The sequence below is a fragment of the Camellia sinensis genome, chromosome 3 (assembly GCF_055761805.1).
Source record: "Camellia sinensis isolate YWXY chromosome 3, ASM5576180v1, whole genome shotgun sequence".
In the NCBI taxonomy this organism is placed as follows: Eukaryota; Viridiplantae; Streptophyta; class Magnoliopsida; order Ericales; family Theaceae; genus Camellia; species Camellia sinensis.
Window position 1 is genome coordinate 164,196,372 of NC_138963.1, and position 21,364 is coordinate 164,217,735.

Genomic DNA, 21,364 nt, shown 5'->3' on the forward strand with positions numbered 1-21,364 from the left:
TAGCCATACCAAACAAAGCCTCATGAACTGTTTCGCAATAAGGGGCAATTTCAAACATTAATTTATCCAGATCAAACAAGTGCGATATGTGGGCAATATTCATCATTGGAAATGATTCTACTATTTGAGAATCCTAACCACACGCGCTTGAGCCACCTGTCAGATCAGTGGCAATCTTGTAATTCATCCCACGTTTAATTTCATTGGCAATTTTGACGTCAGCGGTGCTACATATAACATTATTCTAACATTATTCTTTTGATACTGTGCTATCTTTTTGATAAATATTTGTCAATAGTTAATTATAAGGTGAAGCATATCTTGAATTTTTTAACTAGAAAGTGTTATCGGATATTAGTGAGCCTATTACAGAGTTGATGGGTTCGTTTGGTTTGTATTTCTAAAAAAATTTTGAGAAATTTTCTTTACAAATAAGTTTTTAAAAATAATCAAACCAAACAAATTTTTTCAAAAAAATTTCTCAAAACTTGTAAACCAAATAAATTTTCCAAACAAATCTCTCTTTCACATACATCAAATCAATCACTTTTTCCAAAATTTTCTCTCAAAATAATTTTCCAAAACATCTTTTGAAAAAAACCAAACCAAACAACTTTTCGTACTTTTTATCTCTTAAACACATCTCTCAAACACAAACCAAACATACCCGATATTTATGATCACAATCGCATAATGTGTAGTATTCATTGAATATTTTATTTTCATAAAAAAATTATGTTAATTAAATATCGGTAGTCACTTAATCATATTATATTTATGTCAACTAGTTATTTTTAAAATCATATTTACTAGTGATCTAAATGTGATCTGATCAAATGATTATCGATATACGATCAACATAATTTTTTTGTAGAAATAAAATATATTCTGAATCTTACACATTAAACAGTTTAAATCATCTATGATACTTACTGATACTGATGGGTATCTAAGAGGGCCCAGTCCAAGGCTTAGGGCCCAGCTCACGGCCTAGGTATTAAAGCCCAGTAACCTTGAGAAGCCAATGTTGAACCAGGACTAATAGCATTCAAACACTTGTCAAGCAGGGAATTAGCCATGTAAACAAACAAAGATCCTGCAAAGTTATTGCACCCACACATCAGCCATTTAACAACGCCCTCGTTATATTAAATATGGCAACCCCTTTACGTCGGATGATGCAGACTCACCATGAACGATGTCAACTAGGTCATAGACTTTCGGCCAATAAGACGACTTAGGGCTGGTTTGGGGTACACTATATAATCCATCTTTTTATCTTTTTATCTTTTTTCCATCACATCACCTCTCTACTTTTCTGCACATCTTTTCGTAAAAAGACAAAAAGTGCACTTTTTTAGGACACCCCAAACCAACCCTTAGAATGGACAAGGAAATGAAGAATTGACAAGGAAATGATAAGTAAAAGATATAAGGAAGCTTTCAAGATAAGTCGAGGTTAAGTTTTTTACCACCTTGCTTCTCTCTCTCTCTCTTTCTCTCTCAAATCAATATGTCATAACCTAACTTGATCGTCGGAGTGTCTGTCAAGAGATTACCTCCCCCTTTGGACTTTTTTGCAAGTACGCTTTGAGGACAGCAAGGCTAGCAGACCCATTAGAAGCGTGGATCAATTCGACACATCTTTCATTGAAGTTATTGCATTATCAATCTATGTAGAATCCGACCCATCTTCCATTGATGTTATTGCATTATCAATCTATATAGATTCCATGATGAGACTCTCCAATTTGATATGAACGAGAGAGCAACTTCCCTTCCGTTATTATACTACTATCTTTGTGACAAATTATAAAATATTAAAATTTGACAGGTTATTTCTAAATCTATCAATAATATTTATATGTATTTTTTTTTTGTAAAAAATAGAGGGACATATTTTACATTATTAAAAGTAGAGGTGATGATGGACCGATCAATCTGCCAAAATCAATCGACTTGACCAAATTCACCCGCTTTTAAGTGGTTTCAATAATATAGGCAGGAGGATGTAAAATGGAGATTTTTCAAGTCAACTTATATTCAGGCGAATGGTGGATGAAAGATCACCCAATCCAACCTGATCCGTCAAACCTCCTTGAAAAAGTAATTTTATATTTTTATACTTTGTATGTTTAAAAAAAAAAATTAGAAATAATATTAACTATTTATAAAATATGAAAAATTTGTCTTTATTTTAATTACTATAAAAAATGAAGAATATAAAATTTTGAATTCAAATAAGATCAAACACAGTAACAAGTTTACTTTAAAATAGTTGTAAAAAAATAATAAAATTCAAACTGTCACATTCACCTATCAACGTGCATGGTCCGCTGAATCCATATCAAAATTTAAAATTTTAACAATTTAACACTATACATTTTAAAATTTAATATTAACATTATCAATTCAATACTTTAGTATAGGAGATGTTCTGAACATGTTACTTGGTTTGAAAATCACCGGAACACAACAAAAATAATTGATTAATCTTGATTAATTCGTACATTTTTTTTTTGAACTACTTAATTCGTGCTTTAATCTCTCTTTTTTCCACTAACACATTTGCTAAATTGCCACACTTAGGCACGTCTCTGTTAATTTTTTTTTAATATAATAAAATTAAAATACTAAAATATCAAATATCACACTTAAAGTTAATTTTCATATATTTATTTTTATCATACATATTTTAACTATTGTTAATTATTAATTATTATTCATAATATACTATATTATTTTTAATTTGGAGAAACTACAAAAAAAAAAATCAAGAATTGATTCTTATAACAAAATAAACTAAGAATTTTTTATTTTCTTTATTTAAACACTCTAAACTTTTGATATATTTTTTATCTAAATAATTTACCTATTTTCGTTAAGTAAAATAGATGAAAATGAATATTTTAATCATTAAACTGAATGAAAAATATATTTTAGACATTTTATGTATATCTACATTTAGGAGTTTCAAATCATAATTCCACACTTACTTTTGAAAATTCGGTCAAAGGCGAAAAAATTTGGACTAATCGGTCGTCCGATCGGTTGACCAGAACAGTGTAATATATATATATATATATTTTTTGCGATTGACATATGTTAATTTTTTTTTATATTCGAAAAAATATTTTTCGAATTTTTAAAAAAAATTTATGTGCTTTAATAGAATTTTGAGTTGTATGTTTGGTTATGACTTGTAAGTTTTTGTATTAAATATCATATGTCACATAAAAAATTCCCCACTCAATTCAAAACTCTCTTCAAAACTCTTTTCAAAATTCTTTCACCAAACAAATTTTCCACATTCAAATCATAATTCTATTCACAAACTTAAAATACAACTCCTACTCTCAAATTATATTTAGAAAATTCTATCAAACGCAACCATATTTTAGACATTTTATGTACATCTACATTGAGTTTAATAATTAAAATATTATTTTCCCGTCAATTTTACTTAATAAAATTGGACGAATGATATAAATTGAAAATAAATAAATAGAAAATTAGGGTTTAAATTAACAAAATTAAAAATTCATGATTTATTTTGTTAGAAGGCTCAAATCATAAAATTAAGAGATTTTTAGTTTAAAATCTCTGATATTAAAATTTTATAAGATAAATGACATATAACATTTTTATAATAGTTGTGGTCCATCGGCATTTTCACAAAGAAATTTTGATACACAAAAATTTTAGCATAGAAAAATTTGTCTTCATAGAGAAATTTCAACTCTTTAAAAAGAAATTTAACAAAAAAATTTTAATTTATCATAGAGAAATTTTTAAAATTCTTATGATAAACTAAAATTTATCTAGTAATATTATTGAGAAATTTTAACTAATAAAAAAAAATATTAGACCTCTTTTATTACTAAAAAATTAAATAGAGATGTTTTGCTAATTTTTTTTAAAAAATGAACTCGCCCTTCCCCATTCCCAACATTATATGATGTGATGTGATGTGAGAGTAAAGACAGGGCACTACAGATTCGTCACAGGCTCACCCCATTGCAATGTATATTAAGCAATGCTAGAGATACCAAATTTTTTATTAAATAAATAATTAAATGTCTTACATGGGTGTGGGGTCTGCAATTTTGTGAACCCCACACCCATATGAGACATTTAGTCATTTGTTTGGTAGAAAATTTAGAACCTCTAACATTTTCTATTTATATTTGCTAATGGTGCCACGCTCTCCTGAATCAGCCATTTAGGATTATAGGCCTATTTGTTTGGGGTTATAGGGAGTAGGGGTGTGCACGGTGCGGATCGGTGCGGTTTGAGAGAAAAATAGAAACCGTATGGCGGGTGGCGGATTAATAAAAGTATCACTAGAATTTGCCATTTTTCTTATCAAAAACCGGCGGTTCGGTTGGCAAATAATGGCGGATTTGCCTTGGCGGTTCGGGCGGATTTGCGGTTTATAAAAAATATAATTCAAATTACAAAACTTAAATCAAAGAGTAAAAAAAAGACGAGAGATATTGTAATGTTAAGCATCTTGCGAAGCTTTCTTCTGATGCAGCAAGTGTAGCAACAACATGATAATATCAACGACAATACCATCAGTTCATTACAAGTATCTGTGGAAGCTACAATGATCAAATACAATACATAAAATTTCCCTCGAGCAGTAATGTAATACTATATTCTAAGGTATAGAACAACAAGCAAACTTAAGTAAAAAAGAATTTTTAGAATCCTATAAAACATGATTTAATAGCGGTGCGGGTCGGTGCGGTTTGGAAGAAAAATAAAAACTGACGGATTGATAAAAGTGTCACTAGAATTTGCAATTTTTCTTACCAAAAACCGGCGGTTCGATTTACAAATAATAACGAATTTGCCTTGGCGGTGCGGTTCGGTGCGGTTTTGGCGGTTTCGGCGGTATTATGCACACCCCTAATAGGGAGTGAATTGAGATTGATAGTGAGGTAGGCTATTATATGGGGTGTTTGTTTTGAGAGATGGGGAGGGGAATCTTAATCTTTTGGTATTAGTAAAGATCTTGGAAAGAAGATTGGGATGGAAGAGGTAGAGATGATATTAGAAAAATAGTGAGGGGATTAAATTTTTATTTTTATTTTTTATATACTGGAATTTTTTTTTTAAATATTAAGGTTTAATTTTTATATTTTTATATTTGTTTTATTATTTTATATAAAAATAATTTAACAATTCCTACACTAACAACTATTATCAAAACAAACACAATTTTATTTAATCCTCTCACTATCAATCCCCTCACTATTAATTCCATCATTATTAATTCCTTCATTCTACCTCTGAAAACAAATGGGGCCTAGGGTGTATAATGAAATAAAATGGTGATTTGATTTTTTTTTTTTTAAAATGTATGCATTATTGTTTTAGAAAGCTAGTTAAAAAAATAATTTTTTGGCTTTTTTTATTTTTTTAAAAAATATATAAAAAAATAGTAAGATAATGTGACCTAAAATAGGTTAAAAATTACTTTTTAACTTTTAATCATTTTTTCAAAGGAGACCACAATTAAAAATTAGTCTAAAGAAATGAATGTCATGTTTGGTTTGATTTTTTTATTTTTTTTAAAAAAATAAAAATTATTTTAACAAAAATAAATAAAAATATATTCTAATATTTTAAAAATTATTTATGCCTTATAAAAATAAGGATAAATTATTAATAGATCCCAATAGTTAAACTTAATTCTCATTAAGTCCTATTGAAAATAAGTCTTGGTAAAATTGTCGTTAAAAATATTTTTTTGTGACAATTTTTATATACGTTGCTAAAAATTGACAATTAGTAATTTTTTTTGTCATAATTTTTATAAATTATCACTAAAATTTACAATTAGTGACATTTTTTTATGATAAATTTTTTTCATAGGACCTATTAGACAATAAGTATACTTATTAAAACTTACACGTAAGTACCCAAAAAATAATAGGTACATTTTATTTTTCCTTTGACAAAATTAATTTTAAATTTTTTATATTTCCCATAATTAAACCAAATATAGCCAAAAATATTACGTAAAAATAAATTTATCTGAGAATCTGAAACTGAAATTATGCATTGACAAAAATGTCCTCGACTGGAGTGATGGTGCAAATTGCAGGAGACGTGGCTTGATCGAAGTCGATTTATGATTCTCACGTTAACGACTCCGATCAAAAGTGGCAGTGTCGTATGTACGACTCATCGAACATCCTTTTCATCGAAAGGGTAAAAAGGGTAAATAGGTGGGTGGACCTACGACGCATCAACGGTCATGATTGAGACCCTCGAACCAACTCTAAAGTAAACACGTTTAGTAGTTTGTACGAATTTCCTTAACTTTTTTCTTGTTAGGTCATTAAACTCAATTTTGATTTAATTTTGATAATTTAAATTGTTCAATTTTAAAATTTGTTAAATATATTAAATTTATAAAAAATTAAGTTAATCAAATATCAAAAATTATATGTTTGAATCATTGAATTACAAACTATTTTTTTAAAAAATTTAATAAATAGTTTTCCAAACACATAATTTTTTTATATTTAATCAATTTAATTTTTTCAGATATGATATACTTAACAAGTTTTAAAATGTGAACAACTCGGTTCATTAAAATTGGATTCAAAAGTAGGCCTCATAACCTAACACGAAGAGAGTTAAAGAAGAGAAATGAATAAGAGAATCTTGATTCAGTTTGTACCCTGCTAGATTTGTCTTGATTGATCATTATGCATTTCATGGGTTATTGGATTTGGGCTAAAATATTCAGAGGTGTTTGGGTACTTGAGTTGGTTGGTTTTTTTTTTTAGTCAAAATAGTTAATAAGGATAAAATATTAAATTGTAATTTTTTTTTCATAATCATTAAATTAACTAAAAAAAGTTTATTATCATCTTAAATATAATTTTTTTAGTCAGATTAAAATAGCCAAGTTTCGAAATGAGCCCTAAGTAATATATCATTAAATTAATTAAAATAAATTTATGATATTATTAAAAATAATTAATTAAATTAATGATTTATTAATAAAAGAGGTCGTTTGTTATTAAATTAAAATTTTCAAGTAGTGTGATGTAATTTACAGACTCGCATAAGACAATTTGTATTTTAAATAAATCTTAAAAAGTGTATATGTAATTTATCCAAAAATCAATGTCACAACAAATTTTTTTAACTAGAAAATATAAATTTTTTTTATCAATTTTTCAAATGCATTAATTAAAAAAAAGGTTCTGTTAATGACAATCTTATGAGCTATCAATAAACATCATAATAAGCCCAAAAAAAGTATAGTCCCAATGCACTTTCACATATTCAAAGCATTCTACACATTTCAATATACCTTTTATACATTTTTTTAACACCAATAATAACTAGCATTTTTCATTAAAAAAAAATTAAAAAACAAAAAAAATCACTAAAAATAAAATAAATCCCAAATGCTCACAAAATTTGCATATAAGTCTCATTATTTGGCATTGAACTCATTAATAGTCAATCCTAATAGGTATTTAAGCAAATCTCTCGAGTGTCTTTGTAATTTACCATTTTATTTATAATAATGAACATAGTTAAATTTTATCATTTATTTCTTCATAATTTCATATTCTTAATCGTATGTAATCTACAAATATACACATTCTCTGTGTGATCTAAATGAAATATATAATATCTAACACATTTAATGATGTTTGTGAAAAATACTATATTACCCTTGTTTTCTTGTCTAATTTTTTTCTATGCCACCGCCATATTCCCTCTCGTAGAAGACCCTTTTACTACAACCAGCTGAATACCCACCATATTCGCTGCCATGGCCTCCTCTCTCAGCACCAATGCACTTTCTATATAGACATTGTTGATAAAACTAGCATACTGAAAAATTGACCCACAAAAATTCTACTCTTTCTAAAAAACTGTGTCCTACGTATGACAATTGATATTCTCATTTTGGACTAAGATCTCGTTTAGAAATATATTTTTTTAGTAATTTTTTAATTTTTTGGCTAAAATATGATATAAAAAAAAAACTAATATGTTTGAAATGATTTTTTTAATTTTTTACGAAAATATGTGCAAAAAGTAGAGAGAAAAGAGAAGTTTTGACTTTTTATATAGATTATTGACTTTTTAATTTTTTTAGTAATTTTTTAACTTGTTAACTAAAAAAATCACTTGTCAAATGAGACCTAAATTGTGATTGATGCGGTATTGGTGACATTGTATATCTTGATAGTGGTGGATTTAAAAGTATGGTGGTGGGTTGAAGTGGCAAGATAGAGATGGTGGAGGAATGATAAACAAGAATATTGAAGAAAATGATGAAAACATTTTGGATAAGGTAATAGAGTAACTTTGCTTCTTAAATTAATTATAAGCACAAATGTCAAGTGTCTCATAAGCATTTGAGCAATATGGGCAGTTATCTTATCTTCAGTGAAATCCATTAGTTTTGCATTTACTCTCGATTATGAAGGATTATTTGTATATTAGTGAGAAAGTGTTTTTAAAATTATAGAGGTAAAGTATAATTAACCCTATGAACTTATCACAAGAAAGCTCCAAGTGAAACTATACATTTTTATTGCTAATAATAAAATTTTCAATTATTTTGAAAGATTTGCCATCTAGATATAAATTTAGAGCAATATTAAAATGAACAATTTTTTTTTTGTACCGAAATTCCTTATCATCTTTGCAAGTCATTCGTGTAGTGCATCAATGCAGAGATGATGAAATTGATTCTTTTAAGTTGGGCATTTAAATAAAAGGAACGGCTATATCCCCATAATTTTTTCCTTTCTAAATTTCCCTCATTGATATGATAAACAATTTTAAAATGAGAGGAAATAATTTGAAGCGAGTCAATTGGTTAGTATTGTTTGTTACATCACTAAGGGAGTGTGTGTTACGATCTAAATCCGGCACTCAAAGGCTCGACATCGTAAGAAGATAAAAATAAAATAATTTAAATAATTTTGTAGTCGTAGTGTAAGCAGATAAATTAAATAAATTAAAATAAAATAATTGAGTACCAAATATTTATTAAAAAGAAACAAAACATAGTCATTTGAGTTTTATTATATTATAAGAGTCCGACAAAAAAACAGATAGAAATCTTAAAAAAAGTAATAAAAAAAAACAACATAGCGATTCATTTCCCATCTTGATCCTGCTAAATCTCGTCACCTGAAAGGGATAACAGCTATTGTACGGGGGCGAAATATCCTCTGCTTTCCGTACTCCTTATACTCCAAACTTCTCTTGGCGGCGTCTACCTGGTAACATAGAAAAGGTGAGCCGCCCGGCGGTGGTGTGTCGGAAAGACCCTCCGACGATCAAGTCAGTCCACTTGAGGAAGGAAAAGACAGATAGAGAGAGAGTGTGTTTTCTTTGGGGAAGAAGTTGCATACCTCTAACGTTCATCCTTCTCCCTATTTCAAGGCTGGCTATGCAGCCTCAAGATTATGCGCGCACTACCTCTGCTGTCCTTTCCAAGACAGGTGGCCGTACTCGTCTCTCACCACCTTACGCGTGTAAAGGCTTGGTCCTCCCACCAGTACACGCAGAACTGTCTAACGGTATTGTGGCATGCTTGGAGCAGACGTCCTCTCCCTCATGCCATTGGCCCAGGTGGCACACCTGACCGCAGTACCACGACCGGCTTATCTCCCGCGAAGAACTATCACTTTAGGCACTCAACCGTGCTATGCCCCACCGGACTGGCCCTTGTCGAAGGGGCAGAGGGGTGATGCTCATGGGCCCGGTTGGTACTGACCGGTTTATCGTGGCATACCGGTCGCGAGGCATGCCGGCCTCCGTCCGCTCTACCTTCACCCGAGGTTGTCTGGAATCTTCCCATCTCGGCTAACCGGTCAGAGACGTGCCATCCCTCACTTATCCATAGTTTAGCCCGAGCTACCCGTAGCCCGATCTCACCACTTGGCTATGTGCACTGCTGAATGTTTGCTAGTCGCAGCTCGACCAGGCTAGTTCACACCCGGTCAACCGACCTTTTAGACCGAGCAAAATAGATCCGTCCTATCTTAGCTCGGCCGTACTAACGACGCAAATCTCCCCTCTCAATTGCCCTTTAACCCCATCCGACCTAGTCGTGACTGGGGTTACCATCGTGACCGAGCTAACGGATGAGTTGTGCCATCACCAAGCCGAGCATGATTGGGGGCATATCTATCGCCAACCTGTCCCGTTTGGTCGGCCATTTCCTCCGCAGTCTCATCAAAGGTCGTACAGCCGTACTGACAGCCGCATTTCCAGTGCCACGTGGCTTCACGCCACTGGGTCGTACAGCCAGCTGCTCTGGACGCGCAAAATTCAAACGGCGCAGCCGTTTGGGGTTCCTTCCCCTCTCTTTTGTATTCCAACGAAGGGCCTAAAACCCTTCACTTTTCACTTTCTCTTCCACACAAGCCCTAAACCTCCCAAACTTTCGAACCCCCAAGACCACTGCCATTGCTGTTTCTGTGCCACATCCTCCATTTCAGGTCCTTTCGAAGGCCACAATTGAGCTCTCGAGGTTGCGTCCACCCTCGCACTTGTCCCCCTGGTAAGTCACACTACCCCCCCTTGCATCTTTTGCTTATACTTCTCAAGGTTTTTTCATACATGTTCTTCATTTCCGTGTCACTATGCTTCGTATTTTTATTTATTTTTGTTTGTAACCACCAGTGCCCCCTCTCTTTGCTTAGAACCTGCACACCCTAGGGCAAATGGGAACCTTGAGAATGGGAGGGGGCCTCTGAACCCCCCGTTCCTTCCTGGTTCAAACGAGTTTGCCCCACTTCTGGGATGAACAGCTGAAATCTGGGTAGAACTGAGCTAAACGCTCATTTAGATCCATTGGTAGGGCTATAGCCGAGCAAAAACTGGTTTGTGGCTTCTTACCGAGGTCTCAACCAAGCTGGATACTTTAATTAGATTGGTAAATAGGAAAGCACCGAGCTATAACTTTCACTTCAAAGCCTAACCGAGCTGAATACTCCATAAAATTTGTAAATTGGAATAAACCGAGCTAGGAGATCGACCAAATAATCTAGCCGAGATAGGGGTCCGGCCAGTAAAACACCAAAAATCCTTTCACTGAGCTATTTCCAATAGGGGCCGTGGAATTTATGCCGCGCTAACCTTTAGCCTCATTTTTTAACAATGCAGAACAAATAGGACCGACCAAGCCAGTCCAGCATTAATTGGTGGAGCTCAGAGTCCGAGCAGACCCACCAACATTTTTGACCGAGATATACACTATATCAAATAAGACCGAGATAGATGGGGAAGTACCGCTATATGGTTAGCTCGCCCGGTGCGATGGCCGAATTTCGCAGGGATTACAACATCCCAGATGACGTCATCTTAGAGCTCACCAAAAAAGAGACACCCCTTGAGGAGATCTAGACCGGTGCCCCTTTATGGTCATGTCAATAGTAGAGGGAGGGCTCCGCTTCCTGGTCCAGCCTTTGATCTGTGAGTTTTTGAGGCAAACAAGGCTTTGCCCGACCCAAGTTTCAAATAACACTTACAAAATAATAAACGGGTCGCCGAACTGAACCAGAGGCTCGGTCTCAATCTTGGTCTGGCTGAAATTTTCCATCGTATAGTCTTAGTAGAAATAAGAGCGGGTTTTGCTGGTACCTCAAAGTGAAGAAGGGTCGAGCAAAATTAATAGAGGGTAACCCGGACAAGGAGACAAACGACGACAACTTCTTGTGGGTGTCCGGTCGCTATGAGGACACCAAGGCACCCATACCGGGATGGTATATTAGAAAGGATTTTGGCAGTGCTGGTGAGTCGCTCGACTGACTGCGCTATTTTCTTTTTGCATCACTCACTTTCCATGCCGATCTAACACTTGTCTTCTTTTTGCAGATAAGCACCTAGCAGCAGACTACTACCGGGCCAACCAAAAGGCCATCAGAGTCCTGCTGCGCCATCCTGCCGAGGAGAGGGAGGCTTCGAAATTGCTCTACTTCGATCAGACCTACCACTATACCACGCCGCGTAGGAGCCGGGTTACCGATTTTCTGCGTGCGCCAACCCCAGAACCAGATCCAAACTTACCACCGATCAGGCTTATTCCACTCACCGCCGAGCAAGAAATGGCGAAAATCAGGGCCATCAAGTCCCTGATCACCGGGGAAGAAGACTAGTCCCAAAGACAAGAGGCAACCGGAGGGACATCCTCCACACCCGCTGTGCAGCAAGAAGGGGCAGTACTGGCGCTCGCCAGCGAACAACCGGCTGGTCGGTCCAAGAAGCGGCCGAGGAAAGAGCAAACCGGGCCGCGTCTGGCCGATGAGGACTCTACCGATGGCGTCTCCATCGAGCTCGGGGACCAGGCCGAGCAACCACAGACCGGCAAGTCCAAGGGCCCAGCCACCCCCCCGGTCTGGGCACCCGAGTTCAAATACCAGGGCCGTGCAGTTTCTTCTGAGGACTCCGTCTACGCAGACAAGGATTACTCGCTTGGTTTCAATTTGACCAAGGGGTTAATCTTGCCCGTTGATATGAAAAAACACGACGAGCTTTCCGACCTCAAGGTCCACCGCTCGACGGTGAAATCCATAGTGCTGGTAAGTTCTCCATTCTTTACGTCAAACTGTTTGCTCGGTTTTTGCGCGGTTTTTCGAATACTGACGATCTCTCACTTGTTTTCAGGCCGCGCAAAAGAACTATTTGGCCCACGACCTAATGATCAAAGTGCGGCAGAGCCTGCGGGATGCCATAACGGAGAATAAGGCACAAAAGACTGAGATAACGAAGCTTAAAGCTGCGCAGGAAACAGTTGAGGCCGAGCGAGATATCTTGAGGCAAAAGGTTGGCCGAGCTAACGAGGACAAACTTCGGGCCGTGAAGTCGACGAAGGCTCGGTAACTCGCCGAGCTGAGGAAACTGCGCGATGCGCACAAAGCTGAGAAGGATAAGGCCGTTGATGATGCAGAAGATCGGGGATACGCACAGGGCGAGAAGACCTACGAACGGCAGGTCCAAGCGACCAAGGACATCTTTTTCCAGTGCGGCTGGAAAGTTGCCGTGAAGAAAGTTGGTCTTGGTCAGGATTCTGACATGTTCATCAATCCACCTGCCATTTATATGCCGGTCTACATGCAGGCGTACTCCAAGGCCACCCAAAACCGGCTCATCACGGATGCAAGGAAAGAGGTCGAGGAAGAAGCCGCCGCCGCGAAACTAGCCGAACAAAATCCTCCCGAAGCATCTCCAGATGCGGAGGAAGAGGCTGATCGGGATGTTGCCGTGGTGGAAGGCACTGACGATGACGCCGAAGAAATCCTGCTCGAGCACAATGCGGAAGAGGCTGAGCAAACTGTTCAAGTCGCCGAACAAACGGTTGACGTAGAGTTGGATTGACCCTTTTTTTTTTTTTAATGTAACCGGGCTATGTTCCCCCCGTCTTGTACTTAAATTTCCTTTATCAATGAAGATTTTTGGCTTTTTGCTTGCTCATCTTCTATTTCTGTTCGGTTTGCGTCTGCATGGATTCCTTGATTCAATTGTTGAAAATTCACAACCACCAGGCCGGCTGTGCCGTACGGTTTGCCGAGCTAAAATCAGCTCAAACGTTTTCTAGTAGTTCGGTTCCATGAGCTTACAAATGAACTGATATTTTAACTCGTCTGAGCAAAATCTGCTCGGCCTTCATTCGTTTGTAAATTTCATGCGATTTCGATGTGACCGAGCAAAATCAGCTCGCTTTTTAAGTTGGGTAAGCCACCAACATTTCTTTTAGGCTTCTTATCAATTGGACAAAATTCCAACATTCTGAATTCTGCCAAGCAAACTCCGCTTGTTTTCCATATTGGGCAAGACACCAATATGTCCACTGGGCCGAGCAAAATCAACTCGGCCCTTACATTGGGCAAAACACCAATGTTTCAGTTGAGTTGGTCATGACGCCAACATTTCAACCGGGCGAGCAAAACCGTCTCGACCCTAATGCGAATGGGGCCTTACGCCAATTACATCGTTTGACAATGCACCAACTGTTCGTGCGGTTTGCATTCATTCCGGCGAGAGGAAATCAGTCCGGTCCCTCGCCCCTAGTATTCATAATTGCCTTGCGTCCTTGCGAATCCATTGTACAAAGATGTAATTCCAAACAACAAGAGGGCTATTTTTCATTACAAAAGCATTGCTATCCTTTACATTAAGTGCCAAAGGGCTAAAGGTCTAAAAAAGCTAAACAATACGAGCAAATTACATCTTAAAAGTAAAAGACCTTAAGGTTGGCCGTATTCCATGGTCTGGGGACAGCCTTGCCATCTATATCTTCCAGATGGTACTCCCCTTTACCGGCAAGACCAATCACCTTGTATGGTCCTTCCCAATTTGCACCGAGCTTTCCTTCGCCAGGGACCACTGTGTTGCCAAGCACCTTTCTTAATACCCAGTCCCCAATCTTGAACATCCTGGGGTGCACAGCCTTGTTGTACTTTTTGGAGAGTTCTTGTTGATAAGCTGCTATGTGGATCAACGCTCGCTCCCTCCTTTCTTCAGCAAGGTCCAACTCCAATGCCACCATTTCACTATTCAAATCTGGCTGGAAACCTTCAGAGCGGATGGTTGGCATGCCAATTTCCAACGGGATGACGGCCTCCATGCCGTAGGCCAAAGCAAAAGGTGTTTCCCCGGTTGACCGCCTTGGTGTAGTGCGGTATGCCCAGAGCACATTAGGGAGTTCTTCAGCCCACATGCCCTTAGCCTTCTCAAGCTGCTTCTTCAGCCCGTCCAGGATGGTCTTGTTTGAGGCCTCTACTTGACCATTTTACTGAGGATAGGTCGGCGTCGAATTGTAGAACTCGATCTTCAACTCTTCGCAAAATCCGTGAAACAGTTTACCATCAAATTGAGGGCCGTTATCTGAGATGAGGGCCTTGGGTATACCGAAACGGGTGATCACGTTTTGCCATACAAACTTCTTCACGTCCTTTTCCCTTATGGTCGCTAGTGGCTCGGCCTCAACCCACTTGGTGAAATAGTTGGTGGCGGTGATGAAGAACTTACGGTTTCCTGGTGCAGCTGGGAGTGGCCCAACAATGTCCAACCCCCAAAGCGCGAACGGCCAAGGACTTGTGAGGGAGAGCAAATCTCTAGCCGGCTGGTGGATCTGATGGGCGAACTTCTGACACTTCTCGCACCTGCGAACATATTTTTGCGCGTCTGCCTACATGCGCGGCCACCAATAACCGTGAGAAATTGCTCGGTAAGCCAAGGATCTGCCCCCAGTATGGCTGCCACAAATGCCCTCATGTATCTCATAGAGGAAAGCCTCCACCTTGGTGGGGTGGACACATTTCAAATACGGGCTGGTGAAAGATTTCTTGTACAAGGCCCCGGACGGGGAGAGCCAAAACCGCTCTGACTTTGCCTGGATCTTGTGCGCCACCTTCTTTTCTTCTGGTAGAATTCTATCTTTCAGGAAGGCGATGATAGGATCCATCCAAGAAGGGCCCAAGTCGGTGCAGAGTACCTCGGCTGATCCTGGTTCCTCAACGCTTGGCTGGGGTAAAAATTCTATCATCAAGGGGTTAGGAAAAGCTGTCTGAGCAGAAGCAAGTCCGGCCAATTTATCAGCCGCGCTGTTTTCCTCGCGGTCGATTTGTTCCAACCTTATTGCAGCGAACTTCTTGATCTCTGCGCGTACCAGCGCCTGATACTTGGCCATTCTTTCGTCCTTTGCCTCATACTCCCCTGAGACCTGATTGACCACCAACTTGGAATCACTAAATACCATGAGGGCTGTGGCTTTTATTCTCAGCGCGCTTCTTAGTCCGGCAAGGAGAGCTTCATACTCAGCCTCGTTGTTGGATGCTGGGAAGCCGAGTGTAATTGCTTGCTCGATGATCAGCCCGTCCGGCGAGTTCAGCACGATGCCCAGCCCGGCCCCATGTCTGTTGGACGCCCCATCAACGAAGAGCTTCCACATTTCGCCAATAAACAGCTTCCAACAGTCAGAGGGGTTCTGGGAGCTTCTCATTTCCAAGTCTCTGATCGATTCATTCTGGTCCCTTTCCTTGTCTTGGTTGGGTTCATCAACGTCGGACTTTGTTAGTCCGGTCGTGCTCGTCCCTTTTCCTACTTGCGAACCAACACTCGTTTCTGTTTCCAGAATCATGGGTTGTGCTAAATCCGCACCAACCAAATCAACCGGGCATATTGGATGCATCCCAGGGGCAAATTCCGCCACAAAGTCGGTAAGTGCTTGAGCCTTGATTGAGGTGCATAGTCGGAACTTGATGTCATATTGTCCTAATTCCACGGCCCATTTCAAAATTCTTCCAGTGAAGTCTGCCTTTTCAAAAAGCACTTTAAGCGGGAACTCGGTTAACACAACTATCGTATGGGCATGAAAATAGTGTGCCAGCTTTCTTGACGCCATCATTAGGGCCAGCGCCAACTTTTCTAAGGGAAGATACCTCGTTTCGGCTGGGAGAAGAGTCTTGCTTACATAGAAGATCGGTAGGTGCTGGATGCCTTCAGCACGCACCAATACCGTGCTGACTGCGTGTTGAGAGACAACCAAGTAAAGGTACAACTCTTCGCCTGGCTGAGGTGTGACCAAAATAGGGGCTGAAGAGAGATATGCTTTCAGGTCTACTAGTGCATGGTCGCACTCGTCATCCCAGAAGAACTTGGACTTCAGAGTTTTAAAGAAGGGCCTGCAACGATCAGAAGACCGGCTGATAAATCTGTTCAACATGGCTGCCATCCCGGCAAGATGTTGCACGTCCTTCGTGGAGTTGGGACGCTCCAGGTCTTGTATGGCCTTGATCTGTGATGGGTCAGCTTCAATCCCTCGATTTGTGACCAGAAAACCCAGAAACTTTCCGGTGCCAACTCCGAAGGCGCACTTTGTGGCGTTCAAGCAAAGCTTGTGGAGCTTAAGTATGGCGAACATCTCTGCAAGGTCGGCGAGGTGTTGAGACTTCTCCTTACTCTTCACCACCATGTTGTCGATATAGGCCTCTATTGTTCGGCCCAGAAGAGGAGCGAACATCTTCGTTACCATCCTCTGAAAAGTCGCCTCGGCGTTTTTTAGTCCAAATGGCATGACTTTGTAGCAATATAAGCCTCTGGGGGTTGTGAACGACGTGATCTCTATGTCCGGTTTATACATGGCTATTTGGTGGTAGCCGCGATATGCGTCCAGGAAGCTAAACCTCTGATGGCCAGCGGTTAAGTCCACCAGCTGGTCAATTCGTGGGAGGGGGAAGCTATCCTTGGGGCAAGCTCGGTTGACAGTCTTGTAGTCAACGCAGACTCGCCACTTGCCGTTATTCTTCGGAACAACCACCGTGTTGGATATCCACCGAGGGTACTGCACCTCCTCTATGGCCCCGGCTTCCAACAAATTCTTTACTTCTTCTGCGACCACTTCAGCATGGTGCAAGGCTGAGCGGCGCATCCTTTGAATGACTGGCCGCACATTAGGGAAGACATTCAACTGATGACAAATGAAGCTCGGGTCGATGCCAGGCATGTCGTAAGGCGTCCAGGCAAAGGCCTCCAAATTGGAAACCAAGAAGTTGACATAATCCATCCGCTCGGCGCTAGACAAGGATGATCCCAAGAGGAAGAATTTAGTTGGATCGTTCTCGTCAATGCGCACTTCTACTAAATCTTCGACTGACTTTTCCTCGGCCTTTCTTCCTACGTCTTCAAGGACCTCTTTACCCTCGGGCCCTTCAATCATTTGGACGAACCCTTTGGCCGCTCGGCTGTCATTTACCGCAACGAAGCATTGTTTCGCCATCGCCTGGTCCCCCGAAACTTTCTCTATTTGTCCGCTCGGTGCCGGAAAGTGCATGACTTGGTGGAAAGTCGAAGCAACTGCTTGCATGGCGTGCAGCCAACCCCTGCCTAAGATCAAGTTGTAAGTTGATGGAACTTTAAGCACCCAGAACTCTACTTGCTTTACGACCGATCCCGCTTTGACCGACAAAATAATCTTTCCGATTGGCCATTCTGGCTGTGAGTTGAAGCCGACCAAAGGGGACGTTGCGGGGGCTAAGTCCTTGTCTTCCAACTTCATTTGTTTAAACGCGTCATAATACATAATTTCTACCGAACTCCCCTGGTCGATCAAGATTCTCTTGATGTCAAAGTCTTTGACGCGAAGAGTGACTACTAAAGCATCATTGTGCGGTATCTGAACTCTTTCCAAGTCCTTGGTTGAGAATGAAAGGATGTCCCTTTCTTCGGTCTTTCCTTTCTTCACAGCGGGCTGAACGGAGAGCACTTCCCTCATGTGCTCGGCCTTCTTGATCATCCCTCTCAGCTCGCAAACCCTGGCCGGTTCAATGATTCCGTGGATGACGTTGATTACACCTTGCGGGGGCGCTTCTAGGGCGGCCAGGCCGTTTGGCTCGGCTTGGTCCGTTGGCGTGGCCTTGATGCCTCCATCTATGTATTGGTCAAGATGCCCCGCCGCCACCAACTACTTTAAGTGTTGTTTGAGCGACAAGCAGTCCTCTGTGCGGTGCCCCCGTTCTTCATGAAAGGTGCAACAATATTTTGAATTGAAGCCCCTCTGCGCACTCCCCAACTTGGCCGGCCAACGGACGAAGGGTTCACCTCGAATCTCGCTCAAAATGCGGTAGATGGGGATTTTAAATACCGTGGTGATCCCAGTCCGCGCCTTCAATTTTTTTTTGGCATCCTCCGCTGCATCACGGGGAGGGTCAGCCCGGTCGTTTCGGCGGTCCTTGTCATCATGGTTTGAACCATGGCGCTGGTCTTTCGACCGGTTGTTTGGGCGGTTATCCTCCTGCCCAACCGAGTGAACTTTCCCCGCAACCCTTCTGTCCGCCTCGACCGGATTTGCCTTCTCGGTCGCGGAGGCGGCATCATCCTCCACACGAATGTGCTCATTGATCTGCTGCATCAATGACTCCATGGTTGTAGGTTGATGCATTATGAGTGAATCTCGTAGCCTATGTCCGACTGGGAGACCCCGTTTGTACAGAGTGATCGCCAGATTGGTGGGGCAGTCGAGGATCTCATTGTAAGTTTCCCAGTATTTCACATTGTATGCCTTCAACGAACATCCAGACTCCATCTTGACGCCCAAGAGATGGTCGACCTCCTTCAGCGTTCGTGTGTTGGTTTTGAATATGGTAACGAAGGCTTCCGCTAGTTGCTGCCACCCCTCAATACTCCCCTCCGGGAGCCTTTCGAACCACTTCAAACCCAGCTCTCCCAAGCTTGCTGGGAATATGAGGCACATCAAGGCATCATTCCGTCGGTGTCCAGCCATTACTTGCCGGTAATGGCTCACATGCATGTATGGATCCGTCTTGTCGTCGTACAAAGTGAACTTTGGCTGGTGGAATCCGGCGGGGAGCGGTGTACTCTCAATCTCTGGAGACAGTGGTGTGGCTGTAAGTCGCGCTAGCTCTTTGTCCACCAGCGTAGGGGCCATCACTTTGGGGGCTGGCATCGCCACTTCCTCACTGTAACGAACTGGAGCGCTTAACCTCTGCAATGCCGGCACTCTCCGAGCCTCCTGACGGCGCACCCTCTCCTCCAATACATCCCTCAAGTCCCTGGAACGTGTGGAGAAAGAGGATCCCGACGTCGACGTCGGGCGCGAGGGGCGGTATGTGTTGTCGCGAGAGAGGGACCTACCCTCCCCTTGGTCGGAACCTCTAACTCCATAGTTCCTGGTGATGGAGAGAGAGTGGGTCCTCCCCTGGTGGCGACTGCTACAACGAGGGGACGGGGTGCGCTCACTGAGGTTGCCCTCTCCGGCAACACCCTTCCCTTTAATCTGGCGTTTCAGCAGCTCCATCTCCGCTGCCATCTTGCGAATGACGGCGTCTTGGTCCTTGAGTTTGTGCTCCAGGCGCTGCGCATGGGACTCCCCCCTGCGTCAGCGGCCCTCAGGACTCTGCGAGCGATCAGCACTTCTTTTGCGTTTGTCTCGCGCACTTTGCGAAGGAGTCTCTAGGCCCGCCATGGCTGGAATATTCGGAGGACCTTCTCTCAAGCGGACGTACTCAGGTGTGACGCCATCGACGATGGACAGTGGGGCTTCGCCGTTATTGGCCATGGAAGTGGTTGAAGAAACTCTAAGAACAAGGGTTAAGTATCAAAAAACTTCCCACAGACGGCGCCAATTGTACGGGGGCGAAATATCCTCTGCTTTTCGTACTCCTTGTACTCCAAGCTTCTCTTGGCGGCGTCTACCTGGTAACACAGAAAAGGTGAGCTGCCCGGCGGTGGTGTGCCAGAAAGACCCTCCGACGATCAAGTCAGTCCACTTGAGGAAGGAGAAGACAGATAGAGAGAGAGAGAGTGTTTTCTTTGGGGAAGAAGTTGCATACCTCTAACGTTCATCTTCCTCCCTATTTCAAGGCTGACCATGCAGCCTCAAGATTATGCGCGCACTACCTCTGCTGTCCTTCCCAAGACAGGTGGCAGTACTCGCCTCTCACCACCTTACGCGTGTAAAGGCTTTGTCCTCCCACTAGTACACGCAGAACTGTCTAACGGTATTGTGGCATGCTTGGAGCAGACGTCCTCTCCCTCATGCCATTGGCCTAGGTGGCACACCTGACCGCAGTACCACGACCGGCCTATCTCCCGCGAAGAACTATCACTTTAGGCACTTAACCGTGCTATGCCCCACCGGACTGGCCCTTGTCGAAGGGGCAGAGGGGTGATGCTCATGGGCCGGGTTAGTACTGACCGGTTTATCGTGGCATACCGGTCGTGAGGCATGCCGGCCTCCGTTCGCTCTACCTTCACCCGAGGTTGTCTGGAATCTGCCCATCTCGGCTAACCGGTCAGAGACATGCCATCCCTCACTTATCCATAGTTTAGCTCGAGCTACCCGTAGCCCGGTCTCACCACTTGGCTATGTACACTGCCGAATGTTTGCTAGTCGTAGCTCGGCCAGGCTAGTTCACCCCCGGTCAGCCGACCTTTTAGACCGAGCAAAACAGATCCGTCCTATCTTAGCTCGGCCGTACTAACGGTGCAAATCTCCCCTCTCAGCTATAAGCACATAGCAGAGTAAAAAATATTATACTGTGAGTATAGGGGTACCAAATAGCCATGTACAGTTATTTAAGCTAAAACATTTAAGTTACAGAAATAAATTATTTAAGTGACAGAAACTGAAATAAAAATTACGTAAATAATTATAACCACGGTACAAAATAATGGTCATTAGAGTGATAATCAGAATATGGGTCAATGGATCCATGACAAACAGAAGACCACGAAGTGGTCAAACAGGGGCCAATAGTTATTTAAGTCCCCCAAGGCATAGGACTCCCGTGGTGGTACTGACAGAAAATAATTGATTACAAGATTATTGTCAAATAATTTC

At 40.9% G+C, this 21,364-nt stretch overlaps 1 protein-coding gene across 1 annotated transcript; it reads right to left on the reverse strand.

The window, feature by feature from the left end:
* Nucleotides 1–14,233: 14,233 nt before the first annotated feature.
* LOC145821992 (uncharacterized) lies at nucleotides 14,234–14,722 on the reverse strand. The gene has a single exon (XM_082918561.1). The coding sequence runs from the start codon at nucleotides 14,720–14,722 to the stop codon at nucleotides 14,234–14,236; it is 489 nt and encodes a 162-aa protein (XP_082774687.1).
* Nucleotides 14,723–21,364: the final 6,642 nt, after the last annotated feature.